Source organism: Zootoca vivipara, chromosome 5 (assembly GCF_965207765.1).
Source record: "Zootoca vivipara chromosome 5, rZooViv2.hap1.1, whole genome shotgun sequence".
In the NCBI taxonomy this organism is placed as follows: domain Eukaryota; kingdom Metazoa; phylum Chordata; class Lepidosauria; order Squamata; family Lacertidae; genus Zootoca; species Zootoca vivipara.
In genome coordinates, this window is record NC_142588.1 from 59,198,500 (window position 1) to 59,223,027 (window position 24,528).

At 41.8% G+C, this 24,528-nt stretch overlaps 2 protein-coding genes and 1 long non-coding RNA gene across 8 annotated transcripts in view; 2 read left to right on the top strand and 1 right to left on the bottom strand.

Moving 5' to 3' along the window:
* SENP2 (SUMO specific peptidase 2) overlaps window positions 1-10,007 on the top strand; it is a 19,711-nt gene extending 9,704 nt beyond the window's left edge. For 2 of the 4 annotated variants that reach the window (XM_088669740.1, XM_088669739.1), the window contains exons 8-17: window positions 365-447; window positions 3,036-3,081; window positions 4,107-4,167; window positions 5,555-5,719; window positions 6,051-6,182; window positions 7,088-7,291; window positions 7,396-7,475; window positions 7,985-8,069; window positions 8,693-8,788; window positions 9,190-10,007. In XM_088669740.1, the coding sequence (XP_088525866.1) occupies window positions 365-447; window positions 3,036-3,081; window positions 4,107-4,167; window positions 5,555-5,719; window positions 6,051-6,182; window positions 7,088-7,291; window positions 7,396-7,475; window positions 7,985-8,069; window positions 8,693-8,788; window positions 9,190-9,252 (1,015 nt within the window). In that variant the 3' untranslated portion in view covers window positions 9,253-10,007. The remainder of the gene's footprint in view (window positions 1-364; window positions 448-3,035; window positions 3,082-4,106; window positions 4,168-5,554; window positions 5,720-6,050; window positions 6,183-7,087; window positions 7,292-7,395; window positions 7,476-7,984; window positions 8,070-8,692; window positions 8,789-9,189) is intronic. The other 2 variants (XM_088669742.1, XM_088669741.1) reach the window with 2 other exon arrangements.
* A 1,024-nt stretch (window positions 10,008-11,031) lies between these two features.
* Window positions 11,032-20,448, top strand: LOC148685699 (uncharacterized). Its single transcript, XR_015950019.1, has 2 exons — window positions 11,032-11,171; window positions 20,243-20,448. It is a non-coding gene; the product is annotated as an uncharacterized LOC148685699 (long non-coding RNA).
* IGF2BP2 (insulin like growth factor 2 mRNA binding protein 2) overlaps window positions 12,168-24,528 on the bottom strand; it is a 63,419-nt gene continuing 51,058 nt past the window's right edge. For all 3 annotated transcript variants that reach the window (XM_088669738.1, XM_035134000.3, XM_035133999.3), the window contains 5 exons: window positions 23,286-23,402; window positions 21,765-21,839; window positions 20,372-20,503; window positions 19,969-20,082; window positions 12,168-13,777 (listed from right to left, as the gene is read on the bottom strand). In XM_088669738.1, the coding sequence (XP_088525864.1) occupies window positions 13,682-13,777; window positions 19,969-20,082; window positions 20,372-20,503; window positions 21,765-21,839; window positions 23,286-23,402 (534 nt within the window). In that variant the 3' untranslated portion in view covers window positions 12,168-13,681. The remainder of the gene's footprint in view (window positions 13,778-19,968; window positions 20,083-20,371; window positions 20,504-21,764; window positions 21,840-23,285; window positions 23,403-24,528) is intronic.

Consider the following 24,528-nt stretch of genomic DNA (forward strand, 5'->3'; position numbering starts at 1 on the left):
GAACTATTAGGTGTTAGCATCAGTGAATAGTTGTGGTTGTGCAGAGCTACACACTGAGAGGAAGCTGCAGTTGGGAATCTGGTCACTCTCAGGTGTAGCAGGAAGCCACTTCTTCAGCCATCTTCCCAGTAGAGGCATTAGCATTTTCTTCACACAAAAAATCTCAAATAACCTAGCTAGTATGTTATCCTCCTTTCAGATCCTTTTGGGTTTACCTAACTCTGAATGATACCTTGTTTTCAGTATCAAGATGTATGTGTGCTCAGTATTCAGTATCTGTTCAATGTCATGTTGAAATTTGAGGATTCTTTTCCTTAGCTGAAAATATAATTTATCTCTGTTCTTGTGAATATGCTAAACCAAGTGTCCAGCGTGAAGTCCATCAGCCGCTAAAAACTCATCGCTGTGTAGAAATCGATGACTCTTCATTTGGCACACCAAGGAATGGTAGGTACTATACAAGCACTATACACGTACAGTGGTACCTCTACTTACGAATTTAATGCGTTCTGAATGCAAAATTGTAAGTCGAATCCCATAGGAATGCATTGGGAGAAAAAATTCGTAAGTCGAAGCAACCCTATCTAAAAATTCGTGAGTAGAAAAAATCCTATCTAAACCGCATCCAAAATGGTGGATGGAGCTCTATTCGTAAGTAGAAACATTCGTAAGTAGAGTTATTCGTAAGTAGAGGTACCACTGTACATAATTAAGTATATATTTAAATCAAACACTAACCTCTAGTTCATACACTTTCAGTCCTACCAGTTTTTCTTACTGCTATATTTCCTCCTTGTGTTGTACACTAACTTGAAAGGCTTTTGTTGATGTATTCCAGTATATTAAATTAACCTAATTTGCCACCTTAATCATTTGAAGTGATTAATACTTCAGTTAAATTATGCCATTCTTCCCGTTCATATGCTTAAAAAACCACAGCTTTCTCTGATAATTATCTGCATTCATAATGTTATAGGAACTCCTTCTAAAGCTACTTTTCCCGTAAGAGGACATATTTAAGTGATGCAATGTCTCTGAAAGTTACACTGAATTTCTGGCTAATATTTTGAAAATGGTAGAACTTAATTGTTAATTTGAAGAAGCACACAGGTGGTGTGGCAGCTTATACACACTGCAGGGGTGGAGAACCTCAGTCGCACAGGTCAAACCTGGCCTGCCAAGCCATTTCCCCTCAGCTGGTTATATCTCCTGATGTGCAGGCGGACAGGGTTCCTGCTGATGAGCAAAGATTAAGCTAGGGATAAGATAAGCCAGGTGGCGCTGTGGGTTAAATCACTGAGCCTAGGGCTTGCTGATCAGAAGGTCGGCGGTTCGAATCCCTGCAATGGGGTGAGCTCCCGTTGCTCGGTCCTAGCTCCTGCCCACCTAGCAGTTTGAAAGCACATCAAAGTGCAAGTAGATAAATAGGGACCACTCCGGTGGGAAGGTAAACGGCCTTTCCATGCACTGCTCTGGTTCGCCAGAAGCAGCTTTGTCATGCTGGCCGCATGACCCGGAAGCTGTCTGCGGACAAACGCCGGCTCCCTCGGCCTATAGAGCGAGATGAGCGCCGCAACCCCAAAGTTGGACACGACTGGACCTGATGGTCAGGGGCCCCTTTACCTTTAAGAGATTGAAAGGGGAAGGTGTGAGATTCCCCACAGCTTTTGCTAGTATCCCTCCCCCTTCCATTGAGACTGCAGCAAGAACAGGCTTAAAAGGGAAGGAAGGAGACTTCTCCCTCCACTTCCCTTTTATGCCTCATTCTGCCGTAATCCCAAAGGCTTCACACAACAGCAGAAGGTGCTGGCTTCTTTCGCTTAGGTCGCTGGTGGGATGAGGGTAGGGACAGACAAAGCTTTCTATCTCTCCATCAATAGAGAAAACAAGAGCTTTCCCCCACCTCATTGGTGTCAGAAGAGAGAGAAGGAAGCCAGCTTCCTTCCCAAGTGCTTGCTGCTACTATGGCAATGGCCAGAAAGAAGTTCTCAAAAGCAGCAGGTGCTTGGGATGTTAGGAAAACATTATTCAAGAAACAGATAAAAGTTCCTTTAAGTTAAAAAAAAAGGTTTCTAGAATTTCCTTTAGTGTGTGGGAGTGGCACTCTTGGCTTGATTGGTGTCAGCTGGAGGTGCAAATAAAGGGAGGAAGTTGCAGGCTGCAAGTTTAGCATGAAGAAAGCACACACGCTGAGTTTATACTGTGCAGGTGAGATACAGAAAGAATGCAAATAGTTGATATATTTGTAATAGAAATGCTTGTGAGACCAGTCAAGAAATAAAGAAGCTCTTGACTGAGGACTTTGACTATGACTACTGTTCTTGTTGTCCGCCTCCGGGGGAAAACTCTGCTATAAACAGTAAGATGAGGTTTTACTGCGGTGCCACCACTAGCAGAAAGCGCAGCAGAAATGTGTGGGCGGTAACCTCTAATATGGGAACCCCCGCAAGAGATTTTGGCTGTACCTGTGCCTGTCAATCACTAGGTGTCATAATGATGTCATGTGATTGACAGATGGGCAGCAGTGATTACTGGTCAGGTTTGGCTTTCAAGGCCAGTTCTGATAAAAAGCCAAAAAAAGGTCCCACTCCTGCTTTAGATGGTTATAAGAGGAGGAAGAAGAATCCTTAACGCTAAAGGTGATGTTAAAATACATTCATAAGTACAGGTACTTTGTTCTCTCCTTTTTAAAATCCACCTTGGTATAACTAGCCAATCATGCATATTTTGTTATTCACCCCCCCCCCCCAACTTATTTTATTTTTAAAAACAACTGTAAATTAGATATACATTAAGATTGGGTCTTATCGTAAGGTGGCAGAAATAGCTTATTGGTTTTTTAATTCTTGATGATATACTTGAAATAAGAAGCTGTTTCCTTGGCACTTTATTAAGAGGAGAAATTATTTACATGTGAAATGAGTATGGCAGCCAGCATTTTAAAATTTCTTTTCTAAATATGTCACTCAGTGCCATGCTAAAATTACAGTTGACTAAAATACTGTGTTCATTGCACACTTTTTTTCCCCTTAAAGGTGTGAGAAACTTTGGCCACCTGTCCTCTCAAAGAGCAGCAAACAGGTATGTGAAAACGTTGTTGCAAAAAAATTGCTGGTTTTGGGTTTGGAGTTGATTGGTTGAACATTGATGCAAGAGCACAACAATCTTTAGTCATTGTGTGCATCAGGTTTTGCTTTTACACTTTTCTCATGAGTAGTACTTAGTTGTATCAGTAACTTCTCCAAGGGGAAGTGTTAGAGCACTGATACTTAGGTGGATTTAGGGCTAACCTAGAAGCCATAAAAACAGTATATGAGCTGTTGTTAGCAATGGCTCTATTTTATTTGTTATTTCTCTCTCTCCTATAGATACATGTTTTAGGACGTAAGGAGTGATATAGGCAAAAAAAATTCTTATAACAGGAGTAAGAGGGGTACTGCTTGGGGGCAAAACCACACTGGATGTAGGCAGTGACACATCTTAGAATCATTGAATTTTAGAATTGGAGAGGATGCTGAGGGTCCAGCCCCCTGCAATACAGTAATCTCAACTAAGGAGCCATGTTAGGTGGCCCTCTAACCTCTGTGTCTTCCCAGGTTGCTAAAGCTTCTGCATCTTAATTTTGTAGAGAGAAACTAGATGAAATGATAGATAGTTCCTTGCTGTTTGTATATAATGAAAATTTACTAGGTACATTTTTTATTCTCTAGCCTTCAGTTCTGGAGCCCTTCCAAACAAAGTATCTTCACCAGCTTCCATATTAATGGGATTGTAACTGTCTAGTCAAACTTCTTTCTTATACTAAAAACTTATCACCTGGCAATGTTTATCTAGTTCTGTACTGTGCAACTTTCATTTCTGGAGAGATGAGCCACTCATCTAGGTATTATAGATGTTGCCCCATACACTTTTGCAGTTTGCTGTTCCTTCATTCTTTCTCGATCCACACAAGCATTGCTGCAACTGCTTTTCATGGGAATGAATGAGCATTGATTTTTGCAGGAATTAAATGCCAGTATGGTTTCTTCTTCATGGGAAAACTGTTTTCCCCTCTGCCTTAGCAAAACTCATCTTTCTTGCCGTGAATTAATCTTTGCTTCTTTCAGTTCAGTGACAGTAGCAGAAAGAACTCCAGAACCTAAGAAGTTAGTAGTACATAAAAAGGGGGTGAGTCACTTTTCTGTACTAGTGAAGCTTTTGTCCTTCATTGCATAATTACATTTTTCCATATGATTAATATTTTATGTATAACCTGGCTCCTAGAACAGCCTATAAGGATTAAAATACATCACAAATATACAATGTAAGATGCTAGGAGGAATATTAGAGTGTGGAGAGAGGAAGCAAGGATGTTTGCATGTCAGAGATTTCACTTCAGGTTATTTTGTTTCTTGAAATTTGTTCTGCTCTTGTCAACTTTGCTGGTTTTATTGCTCCTTATGGATTCCTGATGTCAGTTTCTGAATCTTTACAGAATACCCAGTCAGTATTGTTGAGAAACAGGGGAACCCAGGGCAGGCATCAGTGGTGGACTCTGCAGGGTGTCACATATTAATGTTGTACCTGTCTCTGACGATTGCTGATGGCTATCTGCCGGGCTGTAGAAATCAAAACAGGGACCTTTTTCATAAGCACAGCTCAGCAAACACACATTTGGTGTTTCAAATTGTATTTTTGGGGAAAGGATCTTGCAACTATAACTTGGCTGTATTACTAGATAACTAATGTGCTAAGCCTGGTCTTGTAGATTTGGAACTTAAGTAATGCATATACAGCGGTACCTTGGTTCTTGAATTTAATCCGTTCAATTCTCGAAACGGTTCGAAAACCAAGGTGCGGCTTCTGATTGGCTGCAGGAGCTTCCTGCACTCAAGCGGAAGCCGTGTCAGATGTTTGGCTTCTGAAAAACATTTGCAAACCAGAACACCTCCAGGTTTGTGGCGTTTGGGAGTCGATTTGTTCAGGAGCCAAACCATTCAACTACTAAGGTACCACTGTACTGTAAGGGGAATCCCTACTTTGGGACACAATAAAGTTTAGGGGTTCAGCTAGGTCACTCCTTCCCATACAGTGGTGCCTCACTTAACGAATGCCCTGCTTAACGAAATTTCCGCTTAACGAAAGGTTTTTTCTAGCGGAGGTTGCCTCGCTAGACAAATTCGTTTTACGAAAAATTTGTCTAGTGAATCACGGTTTCCCATAGGAATGCATTGAAATTCAATTAATGCGTTCCTATGGGCAAAAAAAAAAATCAAAAAAAAATTCAATGCATTCCTATGGGATTCGCTAGACGAATTTTTTGTTATAAGAAAAGACCCGTGGAACGAATTAAATTCGTCTAGCGAGGCACCACTGTACTTGTATTTTTATTTCACATACCTCGAGTATGCAGAGATCATGTCTGTGGGAGTCCCTATTTTGCTACCAGAATGGTAGATGGAAGATACAGCTTTAGTGGAATCTTAAAGATGGCACTGGGATATATTGACCTTTCCTTTTCCATGAGCAGGCCTATCACAGACATATTTCACAATGGTACATTTTCTTTTAACAGAGTTTAAAGCATTGCTTGACAAATGATCTATCAGAGGATGTGTCACTTAGGTTAAGCCTGGGTCAGGAAGGATCATCATACGGAAGGCATTCTCTAGTTGAGACAGAAGAAGAGAAATATCTGAGCTTGGACAAGGCTACAGAGAGCCTTCCTTACCTTACAGAGGTACCATTCTTGTGGCAGGGTTGATTGGGATAAGTTCCTATCTGATGGACTATTTGACCTGAACAAATGCCACCAGTCTCTTCTGTCCTTGGTACTATGCCCATGAGCAATAACTTGGTTTTTTTTATTAGCTTTTCAGATTCAGTTGCAAGCCAAGCTGCCATATTCAGTATGTGACATGTTGCAAGCAAGAGCTTTAGCATCATTTTATAATCTGAGGAATTTGAGCAAACTAGAGATATCATGACTTGTCCCCACTCCTGCCCTTCGAACATGGAAAGTTTAATTTTGCCGGCTGCTCTCTACTCATGCATAACACTTGCCCTTTCAGGATATGGAGAGAGAGATAGGGAATGTGCTGAACTGTGGCGAAGACGACGAAATCCTGACTAGTGCCTTCAAGCTGAACATTACACGTGGAGACATCCAGACTCTAAGAGACCAGCAGTGGCTCAATGATGTGGTAAAATACAAGTATTCCATTCTAGTCAAAACTTCATTACTTGTGGCAAGGTCACTTGCTGTGAGGGTGGACATGAAAGCTCTTTTAAATGTTCCATCCTGGCTTGGTAGGGACTTTTGACATGATTGGGCAGGGGCATCTGTTCTATACTGTTTGGTATAACAAAGAGGTCAATCTGGTGTTTGAATGACATTCCATGTTGCTAATGAGTGCAGGGAAATTAGCTGAAGCAGGGCTTCTAGGCATGCTGAAGATCTTTGAGGCATTTCAGCAGGGTTTTGTGTGTATTGTATATTGATGTCCTCCGGAACCTGCTGCCAGTGTCACAGTTTACGCTAGTGCTTCTGAATTAGTGCTTATTTCCTCTGCAGTTCACTTCTCAGTTCTGAAACAACCTCCCTAATTAATTGCTCTGGTTTCCGGACAGATGGCTGCAACACTTTTTGTAAGAAAAAGGATTCTATTTGTCGTGCAACATCGAAAAATTTCTAGATACACTGGTCCACATCAGTTCTGTCTGTACCATTGATATAATCTTGACACACAAGAGAAGCAAATCAAGCTTTGGAAATAGCCTCCAGCTCATCTAAGAGGGTGCTGTGGGGTTTTTGCAGACTTGCATGATTTGCCAGGAGGAGGCTCATGTCACGGGGGGCCACAGGTGGGGGACATGGCAGGAGTGGAAGTACTTAGACTTGCTTTCCAAATATCCTGATCAGACCAGCAACCCAGGTAAAATGTGCAGATTTCACATGAAGTGAAGGTCTTGGCAGTTCTGGAGACACACTGCAAATTCTACAGCCCAGCAGTTTAGCTACATGATGTCATGACAGCTCCCTCCCCTTTAGTAGATAAACATCTAATCATTGCTCTTTTCTTCCTTTCATTGTTTCTTGAATTTATAGGTTATTAACTTCTATATGAACCTTCTGATGGAGAGAAATAAACAACTGGGCTTTCCAGTACTCTATGCGTTTAATACTTTCTTCTACCCCAAGCTAACTTCTGAGGGCTATAATGCGGTCAGAAGATGGACCAAGCAAGTGGACTTGTTTCAGCATGATATCATCTTAGTGCCCATTCATAACAGAGTACATTGGGCATTGGTGGTGAGCACATTGTTGGCTTTTCTCATTATTTCATTTTTAGAGGGCGAGAAGATCTGAAAGTAGCAAATGTGAGTGTTCCATTAATACTATTATTTTGATGATAGGTTATAGACATGAGGATAGAGACCATCAAATATTTTGATTCAATGGGACAAGATGGCCATGTGATATGTAAGAGATTGCTGTAAGTCGATTTTTCTAATACTAATTTACAAGTATATATTTTCCTTCTTCCCATGTTTGCTCATTTTTGCGTAAAACTCCTTCTAATTAAAGTTTCAGAGACATCATGCATTGCTAAATAAATAATCAAACACAAGCAACTGTCTGACAAACTGTCTTAATACTGCACCAACTCTTAAATTGCTCATAGATATATGGAGATGTTTACCGTACTTAACCCCTTAGATATGACTGTAATTTTTAGAAATAGACACAAAGTTATTGTAAAACTGTATTCAATACTTAGTTTACTTCACAACTTTCTTTAATAAGCTTTCAATTTAAATAATCAAGTGAAAGTATGCATATATATATATATATATATATATATATATATATATATATATATAATCTTCTCGTTCTGCCAGATATTGAAAAGGTTTGTGATGCAAAATTTTGCTAACTCCGTAGATTGATAAATTCTATTTCAGGAGAATCTTGACTGATCTATCTCATGCTTTTATTGAACAGGCATTTTCTGCAGGAAGAAAGCAAAGCCAAGAGAAACATGGTCATAGAAGCTTCATCATGGACACTTTACAGTGTGGAACCACATGTACGTGTGTGGTTTTACAGCTCTAATATGCATCTCAGCACATGTTCTTTAAAGTGTTGCTTTGGGTGTACTGATCCTCCCTTAAACCATCATTTATTAAGCTATGAACAAATGTTGGGTGCTCACCCATAAGTGTTGAATGCTGAACTTGTTGAAGGGTTTCCATAATGCTTTTTAAATGGGTACTCAAAGCAGCGAAGACTTAGATAAAAATAATGAAATTTTATGCTGAAGGGATTCTAACGTGAAATGCTTACTATCTTGAATTAGGTTAATTTGGGGAAAGTTTAAAAATTTCAAGTAGAGTGGATTTCACACAATGTATAGCTCACTTGGTAAGACTGTGGTGCTGATATGGTCTATCTACTTTCGGAACTTTCTCCTGTAGTCTTGTTTTCCGTAGAGCAAACATGTCTAATGTAGGAGAGACATGGGAAATATAGTACAGTACAATCGCATCGTACATGGGGGTTCGGTTCCACGTATCGATGACACTAACAGAGCCTCTTTAATGTTCAGTATTCTGCAGTTGCGGGGTGGGGGGTGGGGAGCAGAAAGGAAGCAATATATATATTTATATATTTTTCTGTATTTTTCTGTTTCCTCCCTTCCCTCAATCTTAGGAAATTCCACAGCAGTTGAATGGCAGTGACTGTGGAATGTTTGTTTGTAAATATGCAGACTTCATCTCCAGGGATAAACCCATTGCATTTACACAGGTGAGTGGCCTGAAACACTTTAGGAAAGCCTAAAGTTGCTTTCCTCCTGCTTTGCCTACCTTGAGGTAGGCAGGGATTTCTTCATGGCTAGGGCCATCATAGACCTTCTCTGTGACCCATATTTCCGTGGAGAAATGGCTGCTTATTAGTGGTGTCCCATCTTGCACAACTGCACACCTGGGACTTTGCATATCTGATTCCTTTGTTTGGATATGCTTCCATATATTCTGTTCATGACATGAGCTGATAAACCAAGCTATTGCAAAGAAATAATCTGGGGTGGTGATGGAGAGAGAATAAACATGAATGGAGTAGTAGACTTTGAGCAGTGACTCCTGCACAAAGGGGAAGTTTGCTTGTATGACTGCGTTCAGTGTTCCAAGGTGTTTTTCTTTTTGCAGCGTCACATGCCTTACTACCGCAAAAGGATGGCATGGGAGATACTCCACCAGCGATTGCTGTGAGACCATCTCAAAGTATCCTCTTGCCTGATCTCCGTTCAGAGATAGGAGGTATGCAGATGTGTCGTTCCAAACCCGAGTACTTAGTTCTGAATTTCCCTCCAAAGGGCTGAAACATGGATTAAGAAAGGGATTCTGCAGAATCAGCTTCAGGGTACCAGAGTAGTGAAAGACTGTTCAAGAAAAGCGGCCTAACAATTCGATATCGGATAAACAATGAGCAACCTCAGTGACGTGAAGATGGAAAATTGCCATCTTCCCAACGGCTGTACATTACATACTATAATTTCAAGGCACTGACTCCAATCAGGAAATATGCTATGAGCTCATATGTCAGTTCCCAGCTCCATTTTTAGGTTAGCCTCAGCATAGTTTGCCAGCACATCCTTCCTACGGTGAGAAACACTTCCAAGATGGAGTAGGGAAGGGGTGTGCAAATGTGGCTGGGTGGGTGGGTGGATGAACCTGTGGTATATTCCTGACCACCAGATAAGGATATTTTGGATTGGAAGGTGGAAAACACACATGCTTCCCCCCCCCCCAAAAAAAGGGATTTGTAGCGATTTTGGAAGATAGAAATTTCCTTTTGATTTGTAACAAATCCATAGCAAAAGCACTAAATGGGGAGTCATCTTTCTTTAAAGGGATTATTATTTGTATGAGACTTATTTATTTGTATTCATATATTTAAATGGAAATGTGTTGGAATCTGAAATATTTGAAGAACTAAAAATGGAAATAAATATTTATCTAGCAAATCTTCATTTGAATTTATTCATCTGATACTGTACTTCATCTGGAAAAGTTTTGAGGTAGTAGTGCTAAGGTTAAAGGAATAATGTTAATAGGTGAATGGGTAGAATTCATGTATTTTCTTTCAAACATAAGCATGACCATAACTTAATATAATTTAATGGGTAAGAGAAAACAGCTCTACTAACTTTCTTCCTACAGTATCTGCATGTCTTTAGTAGGTGGAAGCACATGTTGCATTCTGGTGAGGAGGAAAAGGAAGTGTTCACTAGCATTGCAAGCTGAATGTTAGTAAGTTGTGGTCTGACTACAGAGCACACACAGAAAACAAAACCAAAAGAAATCTAATATCCCACTTCTTTGCTATATTCATTATCTGCTTGTTAATCAGTACAGAAAGAAAAACTGGGTTTTAATGTTGTGCAGGCATAGGCAAACTCTGGCCCTCCAGATATTTTGGAACTACAATTCCCATCATCCCTAGCTAACAAGACCAGCGGTCAGGGATGATGGGAGTTGTAGTCCCAAAACATCTGGAGGGCCGGAGTTTACCTATGCCTGATGTTGTGGAATGGGAAGAGTAGAAGGAAATTGCAGTGGGCAAGAGACTATTGTGAGGTGGTTGTAGGACAACTGGTCTGTGCCTAGTTCAAGTTTGAAGGAACCTTTTCTCTTCCCCCCCACCAAATACTGCAATCCCCCTCTCAACTCATAATGCTGTTATTTAGTGCTTTGACCAGTTATTCTTGGAGGCTGGTTATATTTAACACTTTTGCAGATAGCAGTTGTGCAGTGCCATTCTGGAAATTGCTCAGCCCAGTTTTGGCTATAGTTATGTTGGACAGCCTTCAAGTGTTACACACACTTCGGGTAAGAGTCCTTTATGAATACTGCATATGCAGCTATTTTGCGGTGTGCTAGAGATTTGGCGATGGCTTCCCAATGTATGTCCTGTATCGTAGAATATACAGTAGTGGATAAATTCAGGTGTGTGGCCTGTTAATTTGTAATCCTTCCTTTCCTTTAAACAGATACCTCCATGCACTACTTGTCTGTAGTTTAATTCAGAGAAGGGAAAGCTGCAACACTTCAGGCCGTGTTAAGTGGTGAAAGTTGCTTTGGTTCCTCCCCCGATATATGCCTAGAATTGAATTAGTGGTGGCTTAAACGTAAGTTTTGCGACCTGAATTTATGTTTACAAATACAGTATTTATTTAGCACTTTTTAAGTGCTCAGTGTACTTGCATGCATTCCCAGTAATCCTTACACCACAGTAAGGCTACTCAGTCTTTGCATCGCCTAAAACCACTGGGAGGCCATGCCTTAGATGTCAGCTCTTTACACACTTATCTGGGACTAAGTCCCATCAAACTCAGAGGAGCTTCCTTCTGAGTACACTTGTATAGGGTCTCTACCACACAAGCATTTAAAATACAGGCATCACCAGCTGTGGGGTAAGCACTCTTTAAAATAATAATAATAATAACCTGACACTACCACTAATAAGCCAAAGCATATGAAATGTTCACAAGTGGGCTTTTTCCATCCACTTCCATAGGGCTCCCCCCCCCAATGTTGGGCCTCCCATCTTGTGCGAGAAGCTGCATATGGGAGCTGATGCTATAGGACAGGTTATATTTAGAGCATAATTGCCTACTGTTAGTTGGCACATAAATATGTAGCTATTATGCTACAAAAATAATCGGTTAATCCTGTAAGAGATTAGCCTCTTTGTAAACTGCTTGTTTTAGCATATGTTAATCCTTTCTATCACAGTAAGAAACAAAATGCTGTGTTTGTTTGGCCACTAGCTTGTGCTGGTTCAGTCCTGTTTGTTTGTTGTGTGTGTATGATATTCTTCTTCTAAACTGGTTTGTTAAGAGTTTTCGCCGATGTGGAAAACTAATGAAAAATGATTGCAACCTATTTTCTAAGTCCACAGTGACAAGTTAACTCAAATGATACTTTTGAAGGGTCAGTGCAATTCAAATGAGTTTGAAAGTCACCCAGGTACTTCTACAAAGCGCAGCCCTTGTTTGACCTCACAAGACTGCACAGGATCTCCTAGTTAAGGCCCGGGAGGAAGTAGATTAGGGGAGAGGGCTAGCACACCACCCACTTTCCTATTTTCCTTTTTCTGTTAAATAAAACTACTGAGGTCAGGCTCTTGTTAGCTGGATATATTTTGTTTTTCACAGAACACTGTTTGAAGTAGAGAAACTGGCATTGCAGTCTGTTGGTACAATGGTATGTTCACAGAAACCAGTATAACATCCATCTGTTAGCACAGAAAACTCTAACTGTGTGTGTAACCTGTCAAACTCAGGAGTTCTGCTCCAGTGTCTCTTGCACTTCTATCCTTTATTATTATTATGTTCCAAGGCCATTTGCTCTCATCTAGCAGAAGAATAATACAGAATAGTCATCATGCAGAATGATGCTTTCTTCCACCTGGCAGCTGTCTTTTGCCTAAATTTATTTCCAACTCATTTTTATTAAAAAAATAAAAAAATGCTCCAACTCTCAGTTTTACAAGGCATACAAAATCTCAAAAAGGGACACACAAGAGCAAGGTGCTGAGGTATGAAAACACCTGAGGTAGTTTGTTTTCTTTTCTTTTCTTTTTGAAAAAAAGTTGCAATTTTCATGCCCTGGGCCAACACCATCTTGTCAATCCCATTTAAAAACCCACTTCCCAAAGTATTGGTGGCAGCATCCTCCATGCAAAATGTACCAAGTGTGCTCAGTTTTTCCTGCAAGCTGAGTGAAGGTTCCCCCCACCCCTTTTAGGAAGCCTAGGTATAACTGAAGCTTGGCATTTTGATATGCAAAGTGGAAGTTGTGGCTGGGTGGTTCTTTTTGCATCTATGATGTGTTTACTTGGAGCACTGCATTGTCTGGTGGTACAAAAGGAGAGAGTGTATGCAAAAACCAGTTTGAGATCTATGAAGCAAAGAGAAGATCATATGAGCTGGAGAAAAGAAATGCATAGAGATTCCTCTGCTAACGAGACGGTATCCCTTCCGTTGGCACATACAGGCAGCAACCCAATATGGCATGTAGCTGCCATTGGTCTTCCTAAAGTCCACCTAAATGTTGTTCACTTCGGATTACCAGAGCAAAATTTAAGTGGAATTCCAAAGTCCTCCATGCTACTTTCTGATAGAAATTCATAATGGACCAGCTTCTTTCCTTTTTAATCTAGAAAAGCCTGCTTTTTCTAAAAAACAAAATGCGACTGTTTTAAAAAAAAGAAATTAAAAACTGGAGTTAGTTTAGTTAGCTATATTAATTCTAAAATATATTAATGCTGTCCTGTACAGCAGCCCATGCACTGTGTGGGAGGAAAATGCTTTCCTAGTATGTACACACATGTACAGGAATTATTCTGAATGGGTTTGTCTGCAAATTTTTTTGCCTATGTTAGTCCAACTAAAGGGATAGCGTTTTACTGTTAGACAGACTCCATGTGGGCTGTGGTGTGAGGGAAGCAGTTCCCTGCTGGCTGAGGCCCAACCCCCTCCCACTCCCTGTGTACTGAAAGTCCTCTGCAGAGCCCCAGCTTCTTGGGCAGACTCCAATGCCTCCAGATAGTCTTTGGTTTGCTCCCTGGTCTGGTTATTCTGTCGGGTGTTGGAAGGGCTACATTCATCGGTTGTTGTTGGCTAGCCTTGGAGCCTCATTTGCTGCGCTGCGAGGCAGGGGCTCCCTGAGGGTGTTTCTGTTCCTGCTGTTTCACCTGCTGGACAATTTCCCTGATCTTGCGCTGTGCAGTCTACATGGGGAGAAAAGAAGAATGATTACTAATAGAAAAAGAACAGGCAATCTCGGTATAGCTAGTGGTCAGTGTGGGATGGAACACTGGGGCAGACAAGTCACAACAGTTCCTAGAGTGTCCACTAACAGGAACTCACCTGGAGGCACACCTGACTACAGGTCAGTTCCTGTTCCCTCAGACATGCAAATGAGTTGGATTAGATAAGCCCTAGCCTGCAATCTCTCTCTCTCTTAGCTACTTCCTCCCTCGATGAGGACACATCTTCAGGGAATCTCTAGTTAGCATGGTTCTCACTCTAGGCCTGCAGCCAAGAGTGAGACCAAATGGAGTCTTACTTTACTAAGTAGTCTCTAGATATATATGTACTTGTAACTTTTCTAAGCAAGCCTGCCTTTCTGAGATTATGCTGTAACTCAGGATGAAACTGTAAGTAAACTCTATCTTATTTTATAAACACTGTGTTGTGTATTTCTTTTAAGAGGGACAAAGGGGACCTTTGCCAGGAAGTGTAATATTGAACTATAAAGTGTAATATTGTTATAGAGATTCTAGCGAATCTAACGCACATGCTTTGCTGCGCACAAAAGGGGAATGTCACTCTGCTAATATTGGAAGCTTGCTAACACAAGCTTGGATAGGATCTATCTAATAATATATCCTAATCCACATCCCTAACATTCCCATAAAGGGTTATTACGGCCCAGGACTGCGTATTTTTGTGTATTTTTGAAGGATTGCTTTGGATTGTGATTTTGAACTGAGTAGGATTTTTCAGTTAGAACTTCCTGGTGAGCACATGGTCTATTGTTCTCCAGTGTGCCTAGGGGATTAGCTACCCCTCCCCTCCCTCAGAGTTTACAGCACTGAGAACTCAGAGGCAGTGAAGATTATTTTGCATTTTGAGATATTTTTAGAGATTTTGATTTTTGAATTTTGAGAAATTTTTAGAATTTTGAGATTCCAAGATGGCTTTTGCAGATTTTGATAGTGGAGTTAAGCCAGGATTCATGGCTCTAGATGATGACAATTATGTATTTTGGAAACAACGCCTGATAGCATTTTTAGATGCAAGGAATGTTTTGGATGCCATTGAAAAACCTATGCCTACTGGCACAACAGCAGAGGATTTAGCCAAGATAGCAACTTGGAAACGCATGAACAGCGAGGCCAGATACATAATTTTGAGTGGACTTCGCAACAGGCATCTAACATCAGTTAATAGCAAAGATGATGCAGCTAAAATCTTAAAAGATATTGAGCGCAGGTATGGAGCATCTACTAAGAACTCCTACAGGAATTTGATGAGCAAATTAACTGCGCTGAGGATGAATTCAAGAGAAGAATTCACTGACCATATCAGCAAATTTAGTGAAATTATTCAGAGGATTGATCTTACTTCTAAAGCCCTTGATGAAGAAACAAAGGTTTCATTTTTGATAGCATCTCTAGGACCAAGCTTCAGTTCATTCAAGAGTTGCATGGATCACAAAAAGGACCTGACTTTTGAAGAACTGATTGATCATTTGAGAGAGGAATGCAGAGATTACCTTGATTCTTTAGAAAGGAATACAGGGAGAAAGGACACTAATTATGCTTCCAAGCATTTTCAAAGGTCCAGACAAACGCCAAAGGAAATAATTTGCTTTAACTGCAATTTAAAAGGGCACATGGCGAAGGAATGCCGGGCACCTAGGAATAAATCCCGCCCCTTTCCACCAAAAGGCGAAAAGAAGGGGGGTCGTGGGCGTGCAATGATATTGCAAGAAAGAAATGTAGCTTTCCAGAGCTGTGAAGGAAAGCGCAATAAGTGGCTTCTGGACAGTGCAGCAAGCAGCCACTTCTGTTATAAAAGGGAATATTTCAATGAAATAGACAATAATAAACAGTCTGAGTTTGAAATTGCTGATGGAAATGTTATAAAGTCAATAGGTGCAGGATCTTTGAACTTGAATTTCAAAGTGAACAATGAGTCTTTTGATACTACAGTGAGTAATGTTAAGTATGCACCAAAGCTGAACTGTAATCTAATAAGTGTGTCTAGCTTGGACAAGAAAGGTTTTGAAATTATATTTAAAAATGGACAATGCAATGTGATAAAAGATGGTGAAGTGTTTATTCAAGCCAAACTAATCAATGATGTGTATGAGATTGATATTTCAGAGAATGAGTCTGCAAGGGTTGCACAACCCAGCAGAAAGGATCAACCAGATCTGGAACTCTGGCACAAAAGGCTTGGACACAGGGATACCAACCTTATCCTGAAAATGCAGAAGAAAAATCTGGTAAAAGGTCTACAGGTAAAGAATTGCAGTACACCAATGCCAAACTGTACAACTTGCATAACTGAAAAGGCAGTCAAGCCTTCCTTCCCACGTTGTACAGAGAAGAGAAGCACAAAAGTCATGGACACTGTTCATACTGACCTATGTCAGTACCTTCCCTAGGAAACAATAAGTACATTCTGATATTTATAGATGACTTCTCAAAATATTGTGTTGGATATTTTCTAGAGGAAAAGAGTCAGACACCGGAATTGTTCAAACTGTACTTAAACATGGTGAAGAACAAATTCCAGAGAGCTCCTTCCACCTTAATTTCGGATAATGGTGGAGAGTTTTGCTCACGGCAGATGAAGGCCATCATGGCACAAGAAGGCATAGCACATGTAACTACAGTTGCTTACACGCCTCAACAGAACTCCATTGCTGAGAGAAAGTTTAGGTCCATTATGGAGATGACAAGGTGCATGTTAAAAGAGGCCAACTTGTCACAGAAGCTATGGGGTGAAGCGGCGAATACGGCGATTTATTTGCAAAACAGATTGCCTACAAAGGGTGCAGAACGCACACCATTTGAACTTTGGCACGGGAGAGTCCCAAGTCTGCAGCACATACGTGTGTTTGGAAGTGTCTGTTATTACCACGTGCCCAAAGAGCGCAGACACAAGCTTGACTCCAGAGCAAAAGCAGGTATCCTGGTTGGATATGCTCCTGGAGGAAAGGGATATAGAGTTCTAGATCCAAAGAGTGGCAGAGTAGACCCATACCATGTGGTTCATTTTGATGAACTAGGAAAGTTTGATACAAAGAACACTGTTATTGACTGTTCTAGAGAGTCACCAGATGAAGAGTTTATAAGTTTTCCTTTAGCACAAGGAACTAATATACCTTCTAGTGTCACAACACCCCCTACAGGCGACACCCCAGAAGACGCAGAGGTCCAGACCCCTGGCGGCACCAGAGACGAAGAGGAGGAGCTGTACGTGGACATGCCAGCGTTGGAGGAGGATGAGGATGCTGATGCGGTTGCACAACCAGAGGTCAGATGCTCATCCAGAACCAACAAGGGCGTTCCGCCACTACGACTGTCCTACTTTGCAGGGTCGGCGTCTCCACCAGAACCTTCCACTTGGGAAGAGGTAGAGCAGATGCCAGCCACCGAAGCCAGTCTCTGGAGGAAAGCCGCGCAGGAGGAGATTGACGCACTGCACAAGAACAAGACCTGGACACTCACAGAATTACCTGCTGGTAAGAAAGCAATTGGGAGCAAATGGGTGTTCAAGGTTAAAAGGGGTTCAGAAGGGGAGGTGCAACGTTACAAAGCAAGACTAGTGGCACAAGGTTTTTCACAGCAATATGGCCACGACTATGACCAAGTCTTTGCACCGACAGTGAGATACAGTAGCGTAAGATTACTTTTAAGCATCGCAGCATCTAAAGGGATGGAGGTGAAACACATCGATATAGCTACTGCGTTTTTGCATGGGGAAATTTCTGAAGAAATTTACATGAAGCAGCCTAAAGGTTTTATAAAGCCAAATGAGGCACATTTGGTTTGCAAGCTTCAAAAGGGACTGTATGGTTTAAAACAAGCAGCCAGAGCCTGGAACTTGAAATTGCATGGAATGCTGGTGAAACTTGGGTACAAGCAAGGTGAAGCTGACAAGTGTTTGTACACTAAGCAGAGTAATGGACAATTTTCTTATATTCTTGCCTTCGTTGACGACCTTTTAATCGCAACGTCAAATGACAGGGATTATAAAAATGTAGTCCAGCACCTCAACAAGGAAGTGCAAGTGAAGGAATTAGGACCAGTTGAGTATTACCTCGGGATTCAAGTGGAAAGAGAACAGGATGGTTCATTTCTACTTAATCAGAAGCAAAAGATAATTGAACTGTTGGAGAGTATGCAATTGCAGGATGCAAAACCCGTCGACACCCCGATGGCTACAGACTTCTTAAAGAACCAAGAGGATTCGAAGCTGCTGCCAAACAACACAGAGTATCGTTCAGCAATTGGTAAACTTTTGTATTTAGTTACCACATGCAGACCTGATTTAGCCAATGCAGTAGGGATTCTCAGCAGGAAAGTGAGTAGTCCCACTGAGCATGATTGGGTTGGTGTGAAGAGGGTGGTTCGATATCTTAAGGGTACAATGGATTGTAAATTAAAGTTACCAGCTGTCAGTGACCCTAAGCTCATTGGGTACACTGATGCTGACTGGGCGGGTGATAATTCTGATTATAAATCCACAAGCGGGCATGTCTTTATGTATGGGGGCGGAGCTATCACATGGGGCAGTTATAAACAGAAATGTATAGCTTTATCATCTACAGAATCGGAATATGTTGCGGCTACAGAAGCGTGCAGAGAGATTTCCTGGCTGGACCAACTCCTAACAGACTTTGGCGTGGAGAGAAAGGAACCTATAAGCCTGCTGGAGGACAACCAAAGCTGTCTAAAGCTGGCGCAGAATGAGAAGTTCCTAGCACGCTCAAAACACATTGGGGTCAGGTACCACTACGTTCGCCAGATGATACAAGATGGACTTGTCGAACTGTCGTACTGCTGCACATCGGAGATGACAGCAGACATCCTAACAAAACCCCTGCCAAGACAGAGTTTCCAGAACCTGCGTGTCAAGCTGGGACTCTTGGGTGGTTGAATAAAGTTGCTTATGTTTTGTTTTGTATGTAATGAATGTTGTGAATTGCCTGAGAAGGGGTTTGTGGGATGGAACACTGGGGCAGACAAGTCACAACAGTTCCTAGAGTGTCCACTAACAGGAACTCACCTGGAGGCACACCTGACTACAGGTCAGTTCCTGTTCCCTCAGACATGCAAATGAGTTGGATTAGATAAGCCCTAGCCTGCAATCTCTCTCTCTCTTAGCTACTTCCTCCCTCGATGAGGACACATCTTCAGGGAATCTCTAGTTAGCATGGTTCTCACTCTAGGCCTGCAGCCAAGAGTGAGACCAAATGGAGTCTTACTTTACTAAGTAGTCTCTAGATATATATGTACTTGTAACTTTTCTAAGCAAGCCTGCCTTTCTGAGATTATGCTGTAACTCAGGATGAAACTGTAAGTAAACTCTATCTTATTTTATAAACACTGTGTTGTGTATTTCTTTTAAGAGGGACAAAGGGGACCTTTGCCAGGAAGTGTAATATTGAACTATAAAGTGTAATATTGTTATAGAGATTCTAGCGAATCTAACGCACATGCTTTGCTGCGCACAAAAGGGGAATGTCACTCTGCTAATATTGGAAGCTTGCTAACACAAGCTTGGATAGGATCTATCTAATAATATATCCTAATCCACATCCCTAACATTCCCATAGTCAGGACATGCGGCAAGCAATCTCCCCCAAACGAAAGACCCAGGTGAGGGTCCTCTCTGGTTTCTGTGGCAAGTATTCCACTATCTTCTGCTGAGCTAACATAAACAACTGTGACGTATGTGAAAGCCCTGCTATGTGGGGCCATACAGGTCAGCTTAGATGAAATTACTGCAGTGTATAGCAAGTGAATTCTCTATCTACAGCCAGCCTGACACAAACATGTGCTTTCAGGCAGCACCTCTGTACACCGAGAAAGTTGTGTATAATATAGAGAGCTTTCAAAGTTGGAAAAAGCACTTGTTTTTCCTGCAAAAGCTGCTAAGTAGTTTCTGCAATATAATCATACCAGAGAATTACAGTTTCCCTGTTTTAGGACCCGTGTGCTATATTTGTCCCTTAACAACTATGAATGTAAATAAATGAAATGTACCATTAAACGTGCACATTGACTACACATTTTCCATAACTTCCATGTAGCTTCAAGGCTGTCATTTCATTAACTTGTTAACGTTTTCACAACTACCGGTATCCTATTGTTGAATAAGCCACTATAAAATACTGCACCTGACTGGCAAAGAAGTGACCAATGATTTTGACGACGACTTCTTCATTTTCATCAGGTGTTTGGTCACGGGGTACAATTACTTCTGCACTAGTTAAGTTCTGTAATTCATTCACCTGCAACAGCGCAGAAAAAAATCTGATTGGAACTACGGAAATGTTAATGGCATAATCAGTAGGCGGAGCAAACATGATTAGATGTTCATGCCACTCTTGCCCTGTGTATCTTCTCAAGCAAGCAAATCTAATAAGCATCACCTCTCATTTTGCTTTTAAGTAACAAGACTCATCGCTTGGCATCCAACGGAGGAGTGCTTATTTGGGGGGTGAGGTCAAGCTGTTGGACGGTTGCAACCCCACAGATTTTCCTGCCTCCCTTGACCCTGATAGCAGCAGCCCCACGTACCGTTTTGCCACCTTTTCCTATCACACGACCTGCTGTGGAGGAAGGCACCTTAATGTGGGCTTCAAGCTTCACTTCTTCTTTCGGATTGAAAAAGTTTTCTTCTTTCAGTTTCCCAAATATTCGTCCTTGGGCCTGGGATCAAGAAAATAAAAAGACTAGCTGCTAAATTTCCCAAAGTCTACCATCTGTGGTTATAAAGGTAATGTGTACTCTAAAAGAACTCACTTTCTCTTTCCAAGGAACAAGGTTCCTGACTAGGAGCTGCATGAAAAGTCTCAAACCACTTCTCCTTACAGGACCATGTCCTCTTGCCTGCTGTTCTCCCAGGTGGTGTGCAAAAATGAATGTAGCTACGACGACACAAGCAGTCCTGCCCTGCTGCACCTAAAGCCCAGCCCTAGAAACCAGGACAGACCCATACCAGCTTCTCTACGCTTATTGCAGGGTTAAAAACCCTACCTCCATCAAACAGCCTTTTGGGTCCTAGATCTGTGTTTTTAAAAGAGCATGGGCAGCTCTTAGACGCTACAAGTAACAGGGTTAGATTCTAATGGTAGCACAAGGCCATGTGTTGTCCTCTTCTGTTGGGCTGCAGCTGTTCTGCTCAAACAGCTGACTTAAGAGTCAAAGCATAAATATGTGCATACTTTAGCACAATAGGACCTTCATCTAATGGCACTCTATAGGAGCTGGCCATATATGAATTTTGCAGGGGGGTGCTGATGAGGCACAAAGTGAGTCTAATCCTCCAGTAGCCTCCTGAACTGAAATGACGAGCGGTGGCACATACTTTGTCATGTCAATAGACTATATCTGGGGGCAGGGAAAAACAATAGTTTGCTTTTAAAACATTAATATATGTTCTTTATTTCAGGGCCACTAACAGTTGTAAAGTTCTGCAAGTTTTAAGAAGTAGTGGGGCAGGTAGCATTCTCCAGTTGGGATTCAAAGTTTCTTTCACACAGCACTGCTTCTGTTACTCCTTAATAGGACTATTTCCCCAAGTTTTAGAGAAAGTAAAATCCCCTCCAGTCCAAATTATAGCACCATGAACATACAGGGGTGCTCAGGCAACTATTTTGGAACTAGCCAATTTAAGCTTTGATCCTATGCACACTTACTGGAAAGTATGTTTGAAACAATTGCTGGAGATGGAGAAATGTGTAAGGGGAGGCTGGTGGGTATGAGAGTGTGGTGCTGAAAGCTAAGAACGTGGGGCTGTTTCCCCATATTTCGGGTTAGCAGCAACAGCAGAACTCTACTGGCAGGCTGCTTTAGTTGGGGTTGGCCGCTCTTGCCTTCTTGGACAGCTGCTTCCCTCATGTTTCCAGCAGCTGATACAAGCAGGCCCTGATGCCTTGCACTTCATGACACAAGATTACTACGTACTGACCTTGAATTGTGCTTCTGGAGGCCCAGTGATGATAACCATCCTTTCGCTGGCATCTGGACTCTCAGCTGGTGCAATCTGTAAGTCACAGAGAACACAACACAGTCCAGCAAATTTGTCCCAGTGGCATTGGCCCTGGTGCAGAGGTTTTGCAACAAGCCCTAGATTACAGGATCCACTTAAAAAGCTTCCAGACTAAAAACAGATCCTGCACATGAACTCTGGGCTCCACAATACCAAAGGCTTGCTACCTGGGCTCTTTCTAATTATTGTGATACTGTAGACTAGTTTACATTCACCTCTGGGTTCTTGAAAGCACCTAGCTTAAAGGTAATGCACCACATTTGAGCAGGGTTTGATTTTTGGTAGGAGAGTTTCAGTGCCAGAGTTGTTGAAACTTCCGTTGAAAAAAATGCATTTCTCTCTCTGCAGCACAACTCCTCCCCTCGCTTGCCAAGTATTGCAGCAGGCAATGGGGAGGCATGCTGCAGATTGTGTTGCCAGGTCCTCCTTCAAGCGTCTGCACTTTAAAAAAGAGGAGAAAATGATCCACTGCACAACCTACACGCCTCCCCCCATCTTAGCAGATGCTTTACCACTGTTTGCACATAACCCAAGAAACCACTGGGATGGGGAAGTGGGACACAACACCACTATGAAGAGTGTAAAAGGTTGCATATTACACGCACACATCCCGCTTTGGCTCAGTGCTAGTAAGAGAGTCCCCTTAAGGGAATGAGCTGCAGAAGCACTTCCATGTCCGAAACCTGAAACATACATGAGAGGCAGCCTCTGATAGTATAGAAACAAGTAGTAGTGTTAGCCTAGTGTATACCCAGATAGTTTGAGCAGTAGTTTGGGTATATCGCAGGCTGCCACCTAAAAATACAAACCCCAATATGCAATGATTCACATGAGCTTTCCCCAATTGACTATGTATAACCCAAACTTTACTTGCTAGTGTCATGCAGGGCTGGTCAGGCCCACTCAATCATCGGCAAACCCCAAGAGTAACGAGCCAGTCTCCACTAATGAGTCATTTCCCAAATATATCAGCTGTCCTGGGTGTGCAGCCAGCTGTCTTTTCTAAACTGATAACTGGTTTCTGAGGAGCTGTCCATAGCCAAGATATGCGGCTGGGCACCTCTCCTGTTGATCCATATTTTCTCACTCTCCCCCGGCCTCCCCTTATCCAGTGGGGCTTCTTTTGTTTCCAGACACACCAGTTGCTGATGGCAATTTGTTTCAACCAGATTTTTGGAATGTTATCTTGAATTGTTTGGAGGAAGAATGGAATATGAATGCAGTTAAGAAAAATTGATGAAGAGGTGGTAGAACACTTAATGGCAGCGCTCGTGTTGCAGGAAGGTCTTAACACACAACTGCTCCTGGCAATATTGGCCATGGATTTAAGAAATCAGAGCTGGAGGCAGGCAGAGTTCTGCAGCACTTGGCTTCTGAGCTGGAGTGATCACCCAAAAAGAGGCAATGCAGGAAAGGGCGAGGGGTGGGTGGGCTTCTTACCTTGATTGAGGCACCTGCAAATCTTGCCAGCTGCTTAATGTGTTGGCCCTTCTTCCCGATAATTGCACCCACTGCCTGTGTTGGGATGAACAAGTTCACCACCTCTTGCTCTGGCAGCTGTGGACAGCAAAGGGACATGAAATGCATATTGGGAAGAAAAATGAAGGTTTCCCACCTGTATCGCTTTCCCAAGGTGGAGAGCAGCAAGCAAGGAAGCAAGCCCTGGCTCAGGTCAGGGCAGACAAAATCCACCCCAGCAGTGAAATGACAAGCACTTCTCAAGGAAATCTCAGACGGAAGGAGGAAAGGAGAATGCAAGGAAGAGTTAAAGCAGAGAGCTATCACCAAGGGCTGGGAGTTAAATACAGTGAGCACCATGCAAATCAAACTATTCAGACAACTGAAGACCTACTGAAATCCACTGGATTTACAGTGCAAACCTATACATGCCCACTGCGGAGCAGGTCTCATCAAGTTCAATGGGGCAAGCAAAACCAGGGAGAGCAATCTGGTCAAAGCAAATGATGGGAGTTTTGGCAAAGCCAGTGAAATCCAGCCAAAACAATGGTCATGGTGTGGTGTTGTCATATCTTCTCTCAATCGACTGCCCCTCTTTCAACATACAAGGGTGCTGTACCCCTTTGATTGCTAATATATACTGTAATGGTACAAAAAAGAAATAAAACTATTGCTTTGTATTTCCACTTGAGTCTCAGTAACAAGGCGTCTGCGAGCCAAGAACCAACACAGGTTGCCTATCTGAATGAGACAATGCTTTATGTCGATTCATGGAAAAGGGAAATTTAGTTAAGAATTTTCTTATCTAAGTACCAATACTTGTTTTGCCAGAATGTATTTAATTAATGTGTACCGAATTATCTCTCTGCACGAAGTCACAAAACATGACTTTAAGCCAATGCTGCAGGCAGCTACAGAACAATGATTCAACTGGAATTTTAACTAAGATCCTCCCAGGCTACAACCAAGTCAGTACCGTCTGCAGACCACAAAGCCTGAAGAGGAATCGGTTTTTCTTCTCCTTTCTGACATTTTTTAAAAAGTAAAAATAGTACCTTAAAGTAGACATCTAGAGGTTGAAATTATTTCAAAAATTCAAGTACTCTTTACAAATTCCTCGTGAATCAAAATGCAAGGAAACTGTAAATCATTTTCATGCTATATAAACTTTAAAAGCTATTCTACAGTCTTGTATATTGTGCTAGTGTACAACTTAGATTCCATT